Source organism: Artemia franciscana, chromosome 7, assembly GCF_032884065.1.
Source record: "Artemia franciscana chromosome 7, ASM3288406v1, whole genome shotgun sequence".
In the NCBI taxonomy this organism is placed as follows: Eukaryota; Metazoa; Arthropoda; class Branchiopoda; order Anostraca; family Artemiidae; genus Artemia; species Artemia franciscana.
Window position 1 is genome coordinate 36,695,772 of NC_088869.1, and position 15,967 is coordinate 36,711,738.

The 15,967-nt window shown below is 36.2% G+C and overlaps 1 protein-coding gene across 3 annotated transcripts in view; it reads left to right on the top strand.

Annotated features, from left to right (window-relative positions):
- The first annotated feature begins 1,478 nt into the window (after positions 1–1,478).
- Positions 1,479–15,967, top strand: part of LOC136029222 (RAC serine/threonine-protein kinase-like) — a 52,657-nt gene continuing 38,168 nt past the window's right edge. The window contains exons 1-3 of one of the 3 annotated variants that reach the window (XM_065707429.1): positions 1,479–1,527; positions 8,895–9,003; positions 11,661–11,901. In XM_065707429.1, coding sequence (XP_065563501.1) covers positions 8,961–9,003; positions 11,661–11,901 — 284 coding nt within the window. In that variant the 5' untranslated portion in view covers positions 1,479–1,527; positions 8,895–8,960. Of the gene's footprint in view, positions 1,560–1,676; positions 1,699–8,894; positions 9,004–11,660; positions 11,902–15,967 lie in introns of those variants that run through there. The other 2 variants (XM_065707430.1, XM_065707431.1) reach the window with 2 other exon arrangements.

The window sequence follows — 15,967 nt, forward strand, 5'->3', positions numbered from 1 at the left end:
AGATCGTTGCCTTTTATATCTACTGTCTATAAACGGAAAACTATGTATGTATTTATGCGTTTATTTATAATTTTTTCTTGAAAATGACTCCCTATTTTTTTTTAATTTGAAAAAATTTGTTTAGAGGCTTAATTATAAAAAAAAAATCATGTGACATCACCTTTATATGGATTTCAAAAACAAAAAATTACATCCTCCCCCCCCCCCAGGAGTTATCGTATTGTTTTTAGTATCTATGATGCATGCAAAATTACAGAAGATGATAAATTAGTTTGAACGACAATAGAAAAAGACTTGGAACAAGAAACGGAAAAAATCAAATTGAATTGCAGACAAAAATGTTGCACAATGAAATCTGTGGCTAGAGGACAAAGCAAAATTGTATTGAAATGTATGAACATGTTAGTTTAACTTGTGTGAGTCTGTGAGGGGTAAATAGGAAGGAGGAACTGCGTTTCCTATGACACGTACAAAATTACACAAGATGAAAATGACACTGAATAGCTTAAAAAAGGTATGGAACAAGAAACAGGAGAATCAAATTGAGTTGTGAAGGAAAATTCGACTTAAAATTGAAGAGTAATATGATGATTACAGCGTAACTAAAATTGCTATTTTATCACCCTATGACTTGAAACTAAAGAATAGAGTGGTAATTATGCCAATGCGCAATTTAGAGAATCAAATATGTAAAAGCCTGCCACGTACCAAGTGCCAGGGCCCAGGCGAATCCCATTTTCCCGGTACTAAGATATTATAATGACAAAATTTCAAGTTCGACATGACTTTGTAAGGGCGAGTGGAGCAAACACCCTACTTATTTGTCAATGAGAAGTGAAGAATTTCAATTTACTACTTTTTCTGTCTGTAACAGACTTTCAATTTAATTTTGTAAAGAATTGACATAACGAACAGATAGCAGACTTGACACCACTTTGCTAGTCCGATTAGAGTTGTGTAGATCAAATAAACCGCCTACTTACTTGTCGATGAAGAGTGAACAGTTTAAATCAACCTCTAATCCTTTTTTTGTCCATAAATACCTGCCAATCTAATCTTATTAAGCACTGATGTGAAAAACAAGTATCAATGAATTTTTATCAGTTATCAAAGGTATCAGGCGTCAGTTTCACCACAAACAAATTTGCTGTGGAAACATTCGTTAATAGACTAATCTTCTTGATGATTGAACCCTTTTTATCCAGTTAAAATATCGTTACCTGAACCATGGAATACTGAAAGTGTTTTTTATTGACGAACCATATTCCTGAAGCAAGATTTGTGTTTTTAATTTATTATTCTTTTCAAATGTAATTGTCGGAGTCACAATGTAGACTATGAATCCATGATCCCGGTTGTCAGTGGAACAGCTTTTTCGTAATCAGGATTGTCTGCGGAAAGACAGTTTGCAGTCTGTGGAAAAAGCCTTAGATGTCCTTACATGTAGGCTTAAAATTAATTTATTCAAATTGGATGAAGAAGAAACTTCGTTTTGACGCAGTTTGCTGCAGGTTCTAGGATACTGAGGTCTTTGGAATAAATTGGATTTGCCAAACTAAGTAGGCTAGAGACTCTACGTTCAATAAGTCTAGGCCCTTCAAATAAATCCTTTATTTTTTAAATTTTGCAAAGCAGAATATTTACTGGGGCCAAAAGAAAAGTCAGGCACACTGGCGAAATCACATAATTCATCTCAGGGTAAATTTGGAGGTTTTCCATTATATAGTTGGGTCATAGCGTAGATGGTATATGCAGCAAACAGATATATATATTTTTACGCATTTTCCAAGCATACTAATGTCTCATTTTTTTTTAACTTATCTGAGCTGTAAGAGTGATACCCTGTTCCTTATCAGTAAATGCCACTAGAAATCTCAAAACTGCTGTAAAAGATAAGGTTTTATTTTTCCTTGGTTTGGGAAAATTGACTCCAACTTTGCCCCCCTCTCTCCCAGGATTCTGAAAAAAAATTATGCCACTATAATAAGCTAATGTACAATTGAGAAAATTGTATAAAACTATAGCCTAACCCTCACATTGTGTTACCAAATAGGAATTAAGAATTTTATTTATCAATGAATAGGGCCTAGCTAAAAACCTAAGCTATGCATCAATATAGTTATTATTAATTTATATATACATATAGATAACCACAACGAGTTGTTCTCCAATTAGCCATGGCTCTTAACTTTGATTTGAAATCAAGTAAAAAAAAAGTTAAGAGCCATGGGTAATTTGGCAAACAAGCCAATACAGGTAGTCTGAGTAAGAAGCAAAGCTGGCATAAGCCTATAAAAATTATGTCATTTCACTTGTTGATTGATATTTTCACTTGTAGATTAGTTTATTGACTTACCCAGAAGGACCTCTTCAGAAATACAAATCATTCTGTTTTGATATATATATATATATATATATATATATATATATATATATATATATATATATATATATATATATATATATATATATATATATATATATGTATATATATATATATATATATATATATATATATATATATATATATATATATATATATATATATATATATGTATATATATATATATATATATATATATATATATATATATATATATATGTAACTTTTATTGCTTGGTATTTATTCTGTAAACCACATATATTAAATATAATAATTTTCTTATCAATTGCTTTTCAAAACAGAGTCCACATTTTGAGTTTATGACAACAAGTTATTGGTGAAAATTTCACCAAAATGTAGACATCTTGTTATTTCTTTCACATTGCATCATGCTATAGTAAAATAAGGCAGTCCAAAAACCTGTCTCTATATTTCCCAAATTCTGAAAAAAATTGGTCTTTTACCCTAAGTCCATGGTTCCCAACATGTGATTCTCCTAGCAATGTTAGATCATTTTGAGGAACTTGGCTTTTAGTTTTGAGACTAAAGGATACATCTGGTCAATTTTTGTCTGTTATCCATAGCATACCAAACATAATTTAAGATATTTACCCCCCAACAAAGTTTAAAAAAAGCTTTATGAGTCTACTGCTCTTTAGTGGCCTTCCCCTGGCCACTCAGCATGTCCCCAGGTGGTGAACGGGGAACACCATACAGATATGTAGGATACCTCAATAGGAAGCATAGACCAAGGGGGGACCTTGTCCCTGGGGGTCCTCAATAGAAACTGTGTCAACCTTGCCTGGGGCCATAAATACAAGTGGAGGAGGAAGAAGGCTCTTCAAAAGTACACTCAACAGGGCCCACTGGCATGTCCACACATCCCATGAGTTACACACCTTCTCCCAGTAATGGGTTAAATTGCATGGTGATGCAGAACACAATTGTGGGAGGATCCTCTATAGGAGGACAACTATAGCAGGGTATATGATCCAGATCTATAGACAACAGCCTCTGTAAAGGGTTGTCTGTAAGACTGGGGACCTTGCAGTCAACTCTATTCCCACTTAAGGAGTAGTGCCCCTTGAGGAAATTATAGCCTAGTAAACATCACAGCATTTGTAAGGGATTCTGATCAATGGATAATTTTTATGGGCTTGGTCTGTTTTGACAGCCGTTTTTAGGCTGAAAAACCTCTTCCTAGCTAATTTATCCACTATGGGCTGCCTCCCCATAGTAGCATAATATTTGTAGGCATGAATATATAATGGGTTTGACATGATAGGCTTGGGACTGTCTGTGCAGGATTTTGACCATTGTTAATAGAAGAGCATCATCAAGTGCTGAAAACCATGTTGTGACCAAGATGGGCCCAGTATTGCACAAAGCCTCCATTCATGCTGGAGGTCCCAGGGATGTATGTTGATCCTTGCACTGCTATGTGGGATCTTTGCTTTTCCTAAGGCCAAAATAATTTAAATCATTTAAAGAACATGAAAATTAGAACTTGGAATGTTAAAACACTAAAAAATGACCATTGTATTGAAATTTTGACTGACAAACTCAGACAATTCAAACTGGACTTATTAGGAGTTTCAGAAACTCATATCCCATGGGTAGAAAGTATGAAATTAGATGGTATAGAATTTGTTTTCTCAGGCAGGGAGAATAGGGTACATAGACTGGGAGTAGGGCTCATGATAAATAAGGAAGCTGTTAAGTCTTGTTTAGGCTGGGAAGGTATTGATAATATAAATACTAATTGCTCATTTTATGACTAAAAATTTCAGGGTATCATTTATTGTAGTATATGCCCCTATTGAACTGACTGACAGAGATACTAGTGACTCAGATGAATTCTACTTACCATTGCAAGAGCAAAAAGACAGTGTCCCAGGTAGAAATATGGATAGATGGTATCCTAACCTAGGTAACTTTGTTGTAGGAAAAGAAAACAGTAATGTCTATATAGTTTTGCAATTTTGTAGGTATAACAATCTAGTCATAACCAATATGGTGTTTGGTCCTAAAATGGCCCATCAGCCAACATGGTACTCAGATGATGGTAAGACAGCAAACCTTATTGATTATGTTATAGTAAACTGAAGACTGGCAGGATCAATACAAGATACTAGGGTATATAGGAGTGCTGTTGCTGATGTTAAAAGTAAATATTACCATCTAGTAGTGTATAGGGTTAATTTAAAGCTGAAAGTTTGGAAGGGTAACTACCTCCCAGAAGTTATTATGTTGGTAGACTCCAGGATGGAAATTTGAGAGAAGCTTTCCAGGAACAGTTGAATACTAAATTTGAGAGTGTAAAATTTGTCAATGCAGAAGATGGTTGGAATAATTTTAGAAAAACAATTTGTCAAGTTGCTGATGGTGTCTTGGGGAAGAAAGTTAAGACTGCAGCTAGGAATATTAGTGAAAAAGCTTTATGTTTAACAGAGGAGAAGGGGTTTGTAAAAGAACTACCTGAGTGATAGATGGTACGAAAACAAAAGGAACTTAACTAATATAATTAAATTAATTAGTTATATTAACTGACAATATAACTAAGGGGGTGTGAGATAAAAGTCATGAGTGAAATTGCCAAGGATCTAGAAGATGCAGCTAGACAGCATAATAGTAAAATATTGTGCTGGCATGTTAATAAATTGAGAAGGAGTAGTCAATCTGGACTTGTCCCAGTTAAAGATAGGAATGGGGCCACAATTAGTGATAAGGAAAAAGTTAAAGAGAGATGGGCAGAACATTTTGAGAATATGCTAAATACAGTTGCAGGAAAAGATATAGAGGAAAATGAAAAAGTTTGTGACACCTTGGATGTGAAGTCAGATTTGTTTTGTGAGGACGAATTAGCAACAGTACTAAAACAATGAAAAATAATACAGCTCCAGGTGCTGATAGTGTGGTAAATGAGTTTCTTGAATAGTATGGCTCCAAGGTTAGAAATAAGCTAATGAAGATTATGAATATGATTTTTGAAAAAGGGGAAGTACCTAATCATTTTAGGAAAACCTTAATTAAACCAATTTATAAGAAAGGTGATGAGAGCAAGTGTCATAATTATCAAGGTGTTGGTGTGTGGTCTCTGTAGACAGCAAATTACTTAGTAGTATGATACTTTTTAGATTGAGAAATGCTGTAGACAAAGTTTTAAGAGAAGAACAGTGCAGTTTTAGAAAAAGGTAGAGGATGTGTTGACCAAATTTTTTACTCTTAGATTGATGATTGAGAAGTGCCTTAGTTGTCAAACACCTTTGGTCCTCAGTTTTGTAGATTATAAGTAAGTGTTCAATTCTGTTGATAGAAGAGCTTTAGCAAAGGTCTTTTTCTTATATGGTATACCAGACAAATACATTAAAGTGATTAGTGCTATGTACAAGAATAGTACTGCTTCATTCAAGGTAGGAAATGAGGTTAGCAGCTGATTTTGTATTAAATCAGGAGTTAAGCAGGGTTGCATTCTATCCCCCTTTATATGGATCATTTAGATGGACTTTGTCTTAAGGAGCACAGGTAAGGCAATGGGAGACCACAGAATCAAATGAGGAGTAAAACCTCTCTGGGCTTAGATTATGCTGATGATTTAAGCATGCTAGATGAAAATGTGAGCAAAACGAATGAGCTATTAAATGTTTTGCAAGTTCGTGGTGCTAGAATAGGTTTGAAAATTGATGTTAAGAAGACTAAGTCACTAAGGCTAGGAATAAGTGAAGATGAAAAGGTGACATTGGGTAATGAAAAGATCAATAAGGTTGGTAGCTTCACATACCTTGGTAGTATTATTAGTGAAGACTGTAGGAGCAGTGAAGATGTTAAAAGTAGAATAGCTAAGGCTCAGGATGTTTTTCACAATTTAAAAAAAATTGGAAAAATAGGAAGATAAAAGTCTACAAACCAAGATTAGACTATTGGAAGGTACAATGATGACAGTAGTCAAATATGGCTCTGAAGCATGGGGGTGCCCTGAAAAGCAGATGAAGATTTACTAGATGTTTTCCAGAGAAATTGCCTACAGATTTTTCTTGGTACCCAGCTTACTGATTGTATTTCAAACAGTAGTGCTTCAATCCCTCTTTCTAGGGTTATAATGACAGAAAGGTTGTGATGATTAGGCCACGTTCTGTGAATGAAGGATGACAGATTGCCAAAGAGTGTCCTTTTTGGCCAATCGTCTAGGGCTAAACGGAAAGCAGGTCACCCTTGTCTGGGGTGGGAGGATGTCATAAATAAAGATTTAAAGGAAATGGGAACTTCTTGAGAGGGTGTAAAGAGGGAGGTTTGGAATAGATTGGGATGGAGGAGGAGTGTGCATAGCTGTGTTGGCAACAGGCAGCTTGGTGCTGTGGTGTGTTGTTAATAATAGTAGTACCATAAGGTGTTCCTGGGAAATTACAGATATGCTATTTTGATGATGTTGATACACTTGACTCTTCTGATTTATTTCAATGTTGCTCTTGATATTCTCTTAGAATTTCAACTTAAAAGCCTTAGCCATTCCAGTGTTAATGCATAAATGGCCTTTTGACAACTTGGATGCACATAGTATCCTTTGGTTTAGTTCAACATTCCCCTCATTATGTCCTGAAAAATTGAACTTGATAGGCTTAGTTGTTCCTGAGATGTTGCAGACATGCCCTTTGACCACATGGATGAACATGTATCTTTTGTTATATTCTAACATGCCCCAAAAGCTTCAACTTAATACCCTTAGCTGTTCACATTGCAGATATGCCCTTTTAGCAACCTGGATGCACATGGTGTATTTTGATTTAGCTATACATCCCCTAAAAATTTTGATCCTAGTACCCTTTGTCATTCCTGAGATATTGTAAATTCACAATTTTGACCACCTAGATGTACATAGTGTCTTTTGCTTTAGTTCAACATCCTCCTCAGCATATCCTGAAAGTTACAACTTAATATGGGACTTGGTTGTTGCTGAAATATTACAGCCTTTTGACAATCTGGATAAGCATATTGTCTTTTGACTTATCTCTGCATGCCCTTCAACATTCCCTGAGAGTGTCAAAATAGTACCCTCAGCCATTCTTAAGATATTGCAGGTATGTCCTTTTGACAAACTGAATGCATATGCTGTCTTTTGATTTAGTTCAGTGTTCCCTGAATGTTCCACCTTAATATCCAAAGTCTTTTTGGACACCCAGGATCAAGTCTTCCCCCCTTTTCTGGTAATAAAATATACAAATAAACACTATGCAACTTGTAAATTTACAGCCCTAGTCCCAGGGGCTTTGGGGGGTTATGTCATCCCTGAAGGCATAATTATCAGATCTTTCAACTATTTCGAACAAAATGGCCATATCAAAATTTTGATCAGAGGTTTTAGGGGGGGGGGGGGCAGCTAAAAAGGACGTGAGAGGGAGTCTGGTTGCACTGCAATCACTTTTGGCTCTTAAAACGGTATTATGACTTCTGTTTTTCCATTGTATGAACCCCCTCCAAAGTTTCTATGACAACTCCTTCCATACAAAGTGGTCTGGGGGAAAAGCACGTTGAAGCCATTTTGTTCTTTACTTAGGCTGCGCATTTGCATTGCCTATAACAATCTGTTTCCATGTTTTCATATCAAATCCCTGCCTTCACCAATTTCTTACATCAAAACTCATAGCTAACTAGTCTTCAAAAGCATCTATGAGGTACAGTCATCATCTTGTCTGTTAGCTGATACTGTAAATCTAAGTTCTTGGATGCTACTTTCCTTAATGTTGAATTGAACACAAATAACAAGACAAAAAGACGAAATGGGAAAAAAAATTTACATACCCCTCAGCATTACAGCTGCTAATGTTCACAAAAATTGCGCAATTTTACATATTTTTTTTTTGTAAAATGATTTGGGAGATAGATGCAGAAAACAAAGTAAGGTAGTGACAACTTCCTGGAGTTGAAGATAACAATATAGACAACAGAGTTATAAGTAAAACATAATGTTGAAGGAAAATGACAAGTATGTGATTGCAGAAGGCACAAGCAAAAAATCCATGATGTCATGATGAAAAAACATGCGTGGGCCTTTCTGATTTGTCCCAAAGTTAAAGGACCTTCTAGTTTTCCAGCAGATGGGATCATTATAGGGACCTTGTTGCCTTTCTCCTGTGATAGGTGACTCCTTATGGGGTTACGGTGGATTAGGAATGTTTTGTTTTTCTAGGGTAGGATTTGCAGTGGGTTGTAAACTGCAGAAAACCTTTCTCAAATGAATTGACTGCTCTGAGACTTTTATTGAGACAATTTGGCTAAAAAATTGGTTATTGAGTAGGTTTAGCTGCATGGTAGTTATATAAATGGTAAATAAGGTGGCTGAATAAAGAGCCTGTAGTTAATCCCTATGGAATAGCTGATAAGTAGTTCTGTACTTATTAACAGATTTACGTTAGGAAACTAATACTAGCACAGAATATATTTTAAAATGTGATTAATTATAATGTCAAGTCTATCAGTTGCCTAGCTTTGTGTAAATATTGTTTTTTTTTTCTAGGGCATTTGAGATTTCAGCTATTGAGTTTTGCTGTACTTCAAAGTTTTGTCAACACAGAGGTAATATATGGAACTATCAGTTGTAAAAGAAGGATGGCTTTTCAAAAGAGGTAGGGTCTCACTGTTTATCCATTGAGTTAATGTTTTGTATTTTAGAATCAATATTTTATTTGTGTCTTGATTGAAGGAGCTGGTTACTTAGATTACTACTAAAATTCATATGCAAAATTGAACAGCAACAGAGAAAGTAATACAAATAAAATAATGGATAAAAGAAGGAAAATGAAGAAAGGAAGGGATGTGATGTAGAATATCATATTATTTATTTTTACATTTTCATTTCTTTTTTTTTTTGCTCCTGAAGCCTGATTTGTCTTAGCAGGGTAAGATAAATTTTCAGACTGGGGCTCTAAGGTTGATATCAAGTCTAACGGCGAACTTATTAAATATTTCAAAGTTTTTGAACAAAACAGATTTGTCAGAATTTGATTTGATATCATAGGATTTAGAGAAGGGCCAGATAACAGAAAAGAACTGAGAGGGAGACTGATTACTGTCCAGTAGCTTTTGGTCTTTAAAAAGGACGCAAGAGCTTTTAATTTCCAATCGAATGAGTGCTCTCCCACATTTCTAAGATAGTTTCTTCCATTTGAAGTGAATGGTAAAAGGGTTTTTATACTTTACAAACTCTTTTTGGGCTGCACTTTGAGGGGAAGCAATATCTTTTAAAAATTTTCTTCTGCATTGGGATCCCCCTAGTCCAAAGTTTCATATAAGCTTCAGGCCAGTCAAGAACGACCTCTTTGTTGAAGGAAGGACGAATTTCGAGTAATTTTTTGTACATTAACTTTGATTTTTTTTTTTTTTTTTTTTGTATTATAGTCCTCTTAGTCCAGAGACACTTGGCTGTAAGTTTCAAATTGATCAGGAGAAAAGGCTTTCTGGGCTCTTTCCAGGCCCCTAGCCCCCTCCCCTCCCTATAGAAAAATGTCAGTGATTTTTTTTTTTCAAAAAAGTAATTCCCAAAAGCTTCCCACTACCACTGGACTCCCAAGATAAAAATCCCCCCTCTTCTTTTACTACTATAACATCTATATGTATAGAATTGATAGTTAGCACAATTTACAACCCTTATCCTAGGGGCTCTGGCGGTTATGCCATTCTTGGGTGCGAATTTATTGATGTTTTCTAACAAAGGGGATACCTCGAAATGTTGATCAGATGTCCTAAGGGGCTTCAAAAGAGTTATATATAAAAAAGGCTCCGGGACAGGGACTTGCTGCCCTCTAACCCCTTTTGACTCTTAAAAAAGACACTAGAACTCTCAATTCCTTAAAAAAGTTCTAGGAAATGGGCTGGTGGTTCACCAATCACTTTCGACTTTTGAAAAAAGCACTAGAATTCTTGATTTCAAGTCGAACCAGCATACTCCGAAGTCTCTATGACCACGAGAGGGAGGTGAGGATGAGGGAACCCCCTCCTACACCGAAAAAAATCTGTTCATTTAAGGATTTAATGTTGCCCTTTACTTTAACAATAAAGGCGTAGACCAGAAATATTCCTGGCAATCAAAAGGGGCTAAATATCAATTTCTACCTCCCTCTCCCTCCCTAGCTGTAGGTTCAATGAGAGTTAAGATGTTTTGGAATTAAAATACACTCTTTGGGGCATCTGAATCCCCCCCCCCTACAAAATGACCCACCATCCATCCTTCATAATAGCTAATGCAAAAATAGTCTACACAACATTGCATTTAATTTTGTGAACTAGAAATAGATTAATTCCTTCGTTTCTGCAGATCCTTGACGAGCTTTTAAAGACTATAGGAACTCGGCTATATGAGTTTATCATAAAGGATGATTTCAACTTGAACTTGAAATAAATTTGTATCTACAGTCATGGTGGATTGGCATTTTGGTAGGATCAATCTGATTCCGGGAAAAAGAAGAAGGGAAGTATATTTAGGAATGATTGCCTCCAAAGAAGAGACCACTTGGACCATGCTGATATGGGTTTAAGCGATGAAATTTACACTTACTTAAATAAGATTGATGCTGCAAGGCCGTGAAGCCCGATGCCCCTGCTTTGTCAGCTGGGACTTGACATGACTAAGCTGCTGCAGCGCCAGCTTTTAAAGGAATGCCAGCTTTGGACAAATAAAGGGCAAAATGATATTATATCTTCAACATCATGTACCACATAGTGGTGCCAATTCATAAAATTATATAGGGGGGGAGGGCAAAATCTATGGGGGCAATCTCGCTTTTGTCAGTATTTAAATGAAAATACCAAAAAGGTATTTTTGAATAGAGGGGAAAATGCCCCCTCTCATTAACACCACTAGTAGTGAGTTATTTGAGAAATTTCTTGTCGAACATTTTCTACATAAAAGAAGTAGAAGTTTTCTGTTCTATGAACATGGATCTAAGTAGTATTAAAAACGATAATAGAACATTTTAAGCTGTTTCGAAAGGAGAGACTTAAATCATTTTGTCGGGAGCCGTATGTGAAAATATCTGCCTTGCTCTCATGGGTTATATCAAATGATCAGTAGACAAAATGGCACTTCTTTTGTATTTTCGGCCCACATCCAAAGTAGAAAAACTCTCAACCCCTAACCTCTTCTCTCTGCTTTGAGGCTTGGCCTTGTGTGTACCTATCGAGAAGAAGAAGTAAGAAAGAAAATTTACGCATCATTAAAGTAAAAGGATATTTAATAAGCTTAATTCAATGCATCAATCATACTTAGGAAGGGTCTATTTTTCAGGTGAGCATATAAAAAACTGGAGAAGACGTTATTTCGTGTTAAAAGATGATGGTGCACTTTTGGGCTTTAAAACAAAACCAGACCCCGGGGCTGGACCTCAAGACCCTCTAAATAACTTCACAGTTAAAGGCTGCCAAATTATGAAGACAGATAAACCTAAGCCATTTACCTTCCATATAAGAGGCCTGCAGTGGACTACTGTGATTGAAAGAACTTTTCATGTCGAATCTGAAAAAGAAAGGTTTGTTTAATAAATATTTCTATTTATGCCGAAAGAAATTCTTTTTTATTTATGAAAGGCTATATATGAACCGAGCTTGGCTAAAGATTACAAGCATTTTATGTTTTGTCTTTATTACCTCTGCATTAATAAGGAAAGAAAACAAATATCCAAATATGTGAGAAGTGGTTAAGGAGACTAAAATGAATGTCTTTGTATGTATAACATACATTAGATATGGCATTAGCAAAATGATACATGCTTTAATTCATGGATTCCTATATTGAATATACTCACAAAAGCATCCTCATAATACTTACGTATCTGAATCCCAATGGACAATCCCCATATTCAAACAAGGCGGTAGTCTAGGGGGGGGGTAACTCCTCCGCTTTTCCATGTCTAAAGGTGGTTGGAAAGTTCTTTTTTTTATTCCTCTCGGCAATGCATTAAGTAATTTAGAAGGGTTTCGAAAATTATTGGGTTTTCAATAATGGTCCGAAATTTTGAAGCCTACAGCAATACCGAACGAGTGTCAAAAGAAATAAAACAAGTGGCGCAAAAAAATTACCGATTTTTCAGAATTAGGCTACAAGCAAAGAGAAAATTTCTAGAAGTTAAGAAGAATGGTTTTAAATGCGTAAAAATATCATTTTTATTACATTTTCATGTTCTAGCAAAAAGATATTTTTCAGTAGTATATTAACGATAATGCCTTCAGCATAAAACTTTATTTTTATGGCACTTGGTATTAACCAAGTGACATATAGCAATCGCAAATTCTGTCGGTCTGTCAGTCTGTCTGTCTGTCGCTTTGCTACTTTAGGCACTTCCAGGTAAGCTAGGACGATGAAATTTGGCAAGCGTATCAGGGACCGGGCCAGATTAAATTAGAAATAGTTTTCCCGATTTGACCATCTGGGGGGGGGGGGAGTGGGGGGCCGGTTAATTCGGAAAAAATAGAAAAAATGAAGTATTTTTAACTTATGAGCGGGTGATGGGATCTTAATGAAATTTGATGTTTGGAATGATATTGTGTCTCAGAGCTCTTGTTTTAAATCCCGACCGGATCTGATGACGTTGGGGAGAGTTGGAGGGGGGAAACCTAAAATCTCGGAAAACACTTAGAGTGGAGGGATCGGGATGAAACTTGATGGGAAAAATAAGCACAAGTCCCAGATACATGATTGACATAATCGGAACGGATCCGCTCTCTTTGGGGTATTTGGGGGGGGGGAGGTAATTCTGAAAAATTAGAAAAAAATGAGGTATTTTTAACTTACGAACGGGTGATCGGATCTCAATGAAATTTGATGTTTAGAAGGATATCGTGTCTTAGAGCTCTTATTTTAAATCCCGACCGGATCTGGTGACATTGGGGGGGGGGAGTTGGGAGTTGGAAACCTAAAACTTGGAAAACACTTAGAGTGGAGGGATCGGGATGAAACTTGGTGGGAAAAATAAACACAAATGCTAGATACATGATTGACATAAATGGAACGGATCCGCTCTCTTTGGGATAGTTGGGGGGGGGGGGGGGTATTTCTGAAAGATTAGAAAAAATGAGGTATTTTTAACTTACGAACAGGTGATCGGATCTCAATGAAATTTGATATTTAGAAGGATATCGTGGCTCAGAGCTCTTATTTTAAACCCAACCAGATCTGGTGACATTGAGGGGGGGGAGTTGGGAGGGGAAACCTAAAACTTGAAAAACACTTAGAATGGAGGGATCGGGATGAAACTTGGTGGAAAAAATAATCACGAGTCCTAGATACATGATTGACATAACCGGAACGGATCTGCTCTCTTTGGGGTATTTGGGGGAGGGGTTAATTCTGAAAAATTAGAAAAAATGAGGTATTTTTAACTTACGAACGGATTATCGGATCTCAATGAAATTTGATATTTAGAAGGATGTCGTGTCTCATAGCTCTTATTTTAAATCCTGACTGGATCTGGTGACGTTGGGGGAAGTTTGGGGTGGGGGAACCTAAAATCATGTAAAACGCTTAGATTGGAGGGATCGGGATGAAACTTGGTGGGAAAAATAAGCAGAAGTCTTACATACGTGATTTACATAATTGGAACGGATCCGATCTATTGGGGGGGGGGGTTTAATTCTGAAAAATAAGAAAAAATGACGTATTTTTAACTTACGAAGGAGTGATCGGATCTTCATGAAACTTCATATTTAGAAGGACCTCGTAACTCAGATCTCTTATTTTAAATCTCAACCGGATCAAGCGTAATTGGGGGGGGGGCAGTTGGGGGGGGGGGGAATTAGAAAATACTTAAAGCGGTGGGATCAGGATGAAACTGGATGGGAAGAATAGAAACCTGTCGAAGATACGTGACTGACATAACCGGACCGGATCTGCTCTCTTTGGTGGAATTGGAGGGGGGGTAACTTTGAAAATTGAGGTATTTGTAACTTACGAAAGGGTGACCAGATCTTAATGAAATTTAATATTTAGAAGGATCTTGTGCTTTAAAGTTCTAATTTTAAATTCCGACGAGATCCTGTGACATCGGGGGGAGTTGGAGGGGAAACCGGATTCTTGGAAAACGTGAAAATTGGGGTATTTTTATCTTACGAATAGATGATCGGATCTTAATGAAATTTGATTTTTAGAAGGAATTCATGTCTCAGAGCTCTTATTTCAAATCCCGACCAGATCTTTTGACATTGGGGGGAGTTGGAGGGGGAAATCTTGGAAAAACACTTGGAATGGAGGAATCGGGATGAAGCTTGGTGGATAGAATAAACAAATGTCCTTGATACGTGATTGACAGAATCGTACTGGATTCGCTCTCTTTGGGGGAGTTGGGGGGGAGGTGTTCAGTGATTTGGTGAGTTTGGTGCTTCTGGACGTGCTAGGACGATGTAAATTGGTAGGCGTGTCAGGGAGCTGCACAATTTGACTTGATAAAGTCGTTTTCCCAGATTTGACCATCTGGGGGGGCTAAAGGGAGAGGAAAAATTAGAAAAAATTAGGTATTTATAACTTACGAGTGAGTGATCGGATCTTAATGAATTTTGATATTTAGAAGGACATCGTGACTCAGAGCTCTTATTTTAAATCCGTACCGGCATTAAGCCTCTTATTTTCCTTTTTAAATCAATCTATTGATTCATCGAATTTTGTTAGAGCTCATACCATATGATCTCTTGGCTCTTCACTCTTCTCGCCTCGTCACAAGTGCCATATGAGCTCTTAGCTCTTGTTTCTATAATAAGTATAATTTGTTGTAATATTTTGAGTGTTGATTATATTCCTCTTACATAGATAGGAGTATTCATAACTTTTATGAAAACTAACCTGTAAGTAAGTAAAATATAAAAATATCAAAATTATAAGATGTCCGTGAAACCAGAATTTAACATATTGGCAAGATGGGCGAAACGCTTATATGAAATAGTTCGTGGTAATGAACTGTAGTAAGGAGCGACCCGGTTCAATAGTAAACGAAACTCTAAAAAACGGAATTTGCTGATTTTAAATATATAAGTTTTAAATTTTAAATTGTATTACATTTCATGGTAGGCCTCAGTGATTTGATATTGAAACAGCTCTGAATGAATTTGTATTATTCTCTTCATGTTTGGGTCTAAACCAGCTCATAGGAACTATTTCTAAAACAATTGGTTGCAATTGTTCATAACCAATTTGATATTATCTCACCTTCGTATTTTATTGAATTTAAGTATATCCTAACTTGCGGAGAGAGTCACCTTTCAGATTCATCTAGTTCTTCTATTTCGTGCTAAACTTTGATAGACTTATATTCAAATCGTTTTATATCTATTTTTTCCGTTTGCAGAATGTATCTAAGTTCATTTAAATTCATACCCATCATTATATATCAAGAGTCTTTGTATTTCGTTTTTAAACCGTTTGAATTTATTTCCATACCGTCGTGCCCAAACCTGAATTGCGAGTTCAAGTGCAACTGTTTTGAAAATTAATTTCTGTGTTCACAAGAACCTTCTGTGTTCACCCTGTGTCTTATTTGCTTGGTGCCACAATAGACACGTATTCACGTCATAAAAAGTTTGGGAGACAATTAAGCTTTTTGACTCAAA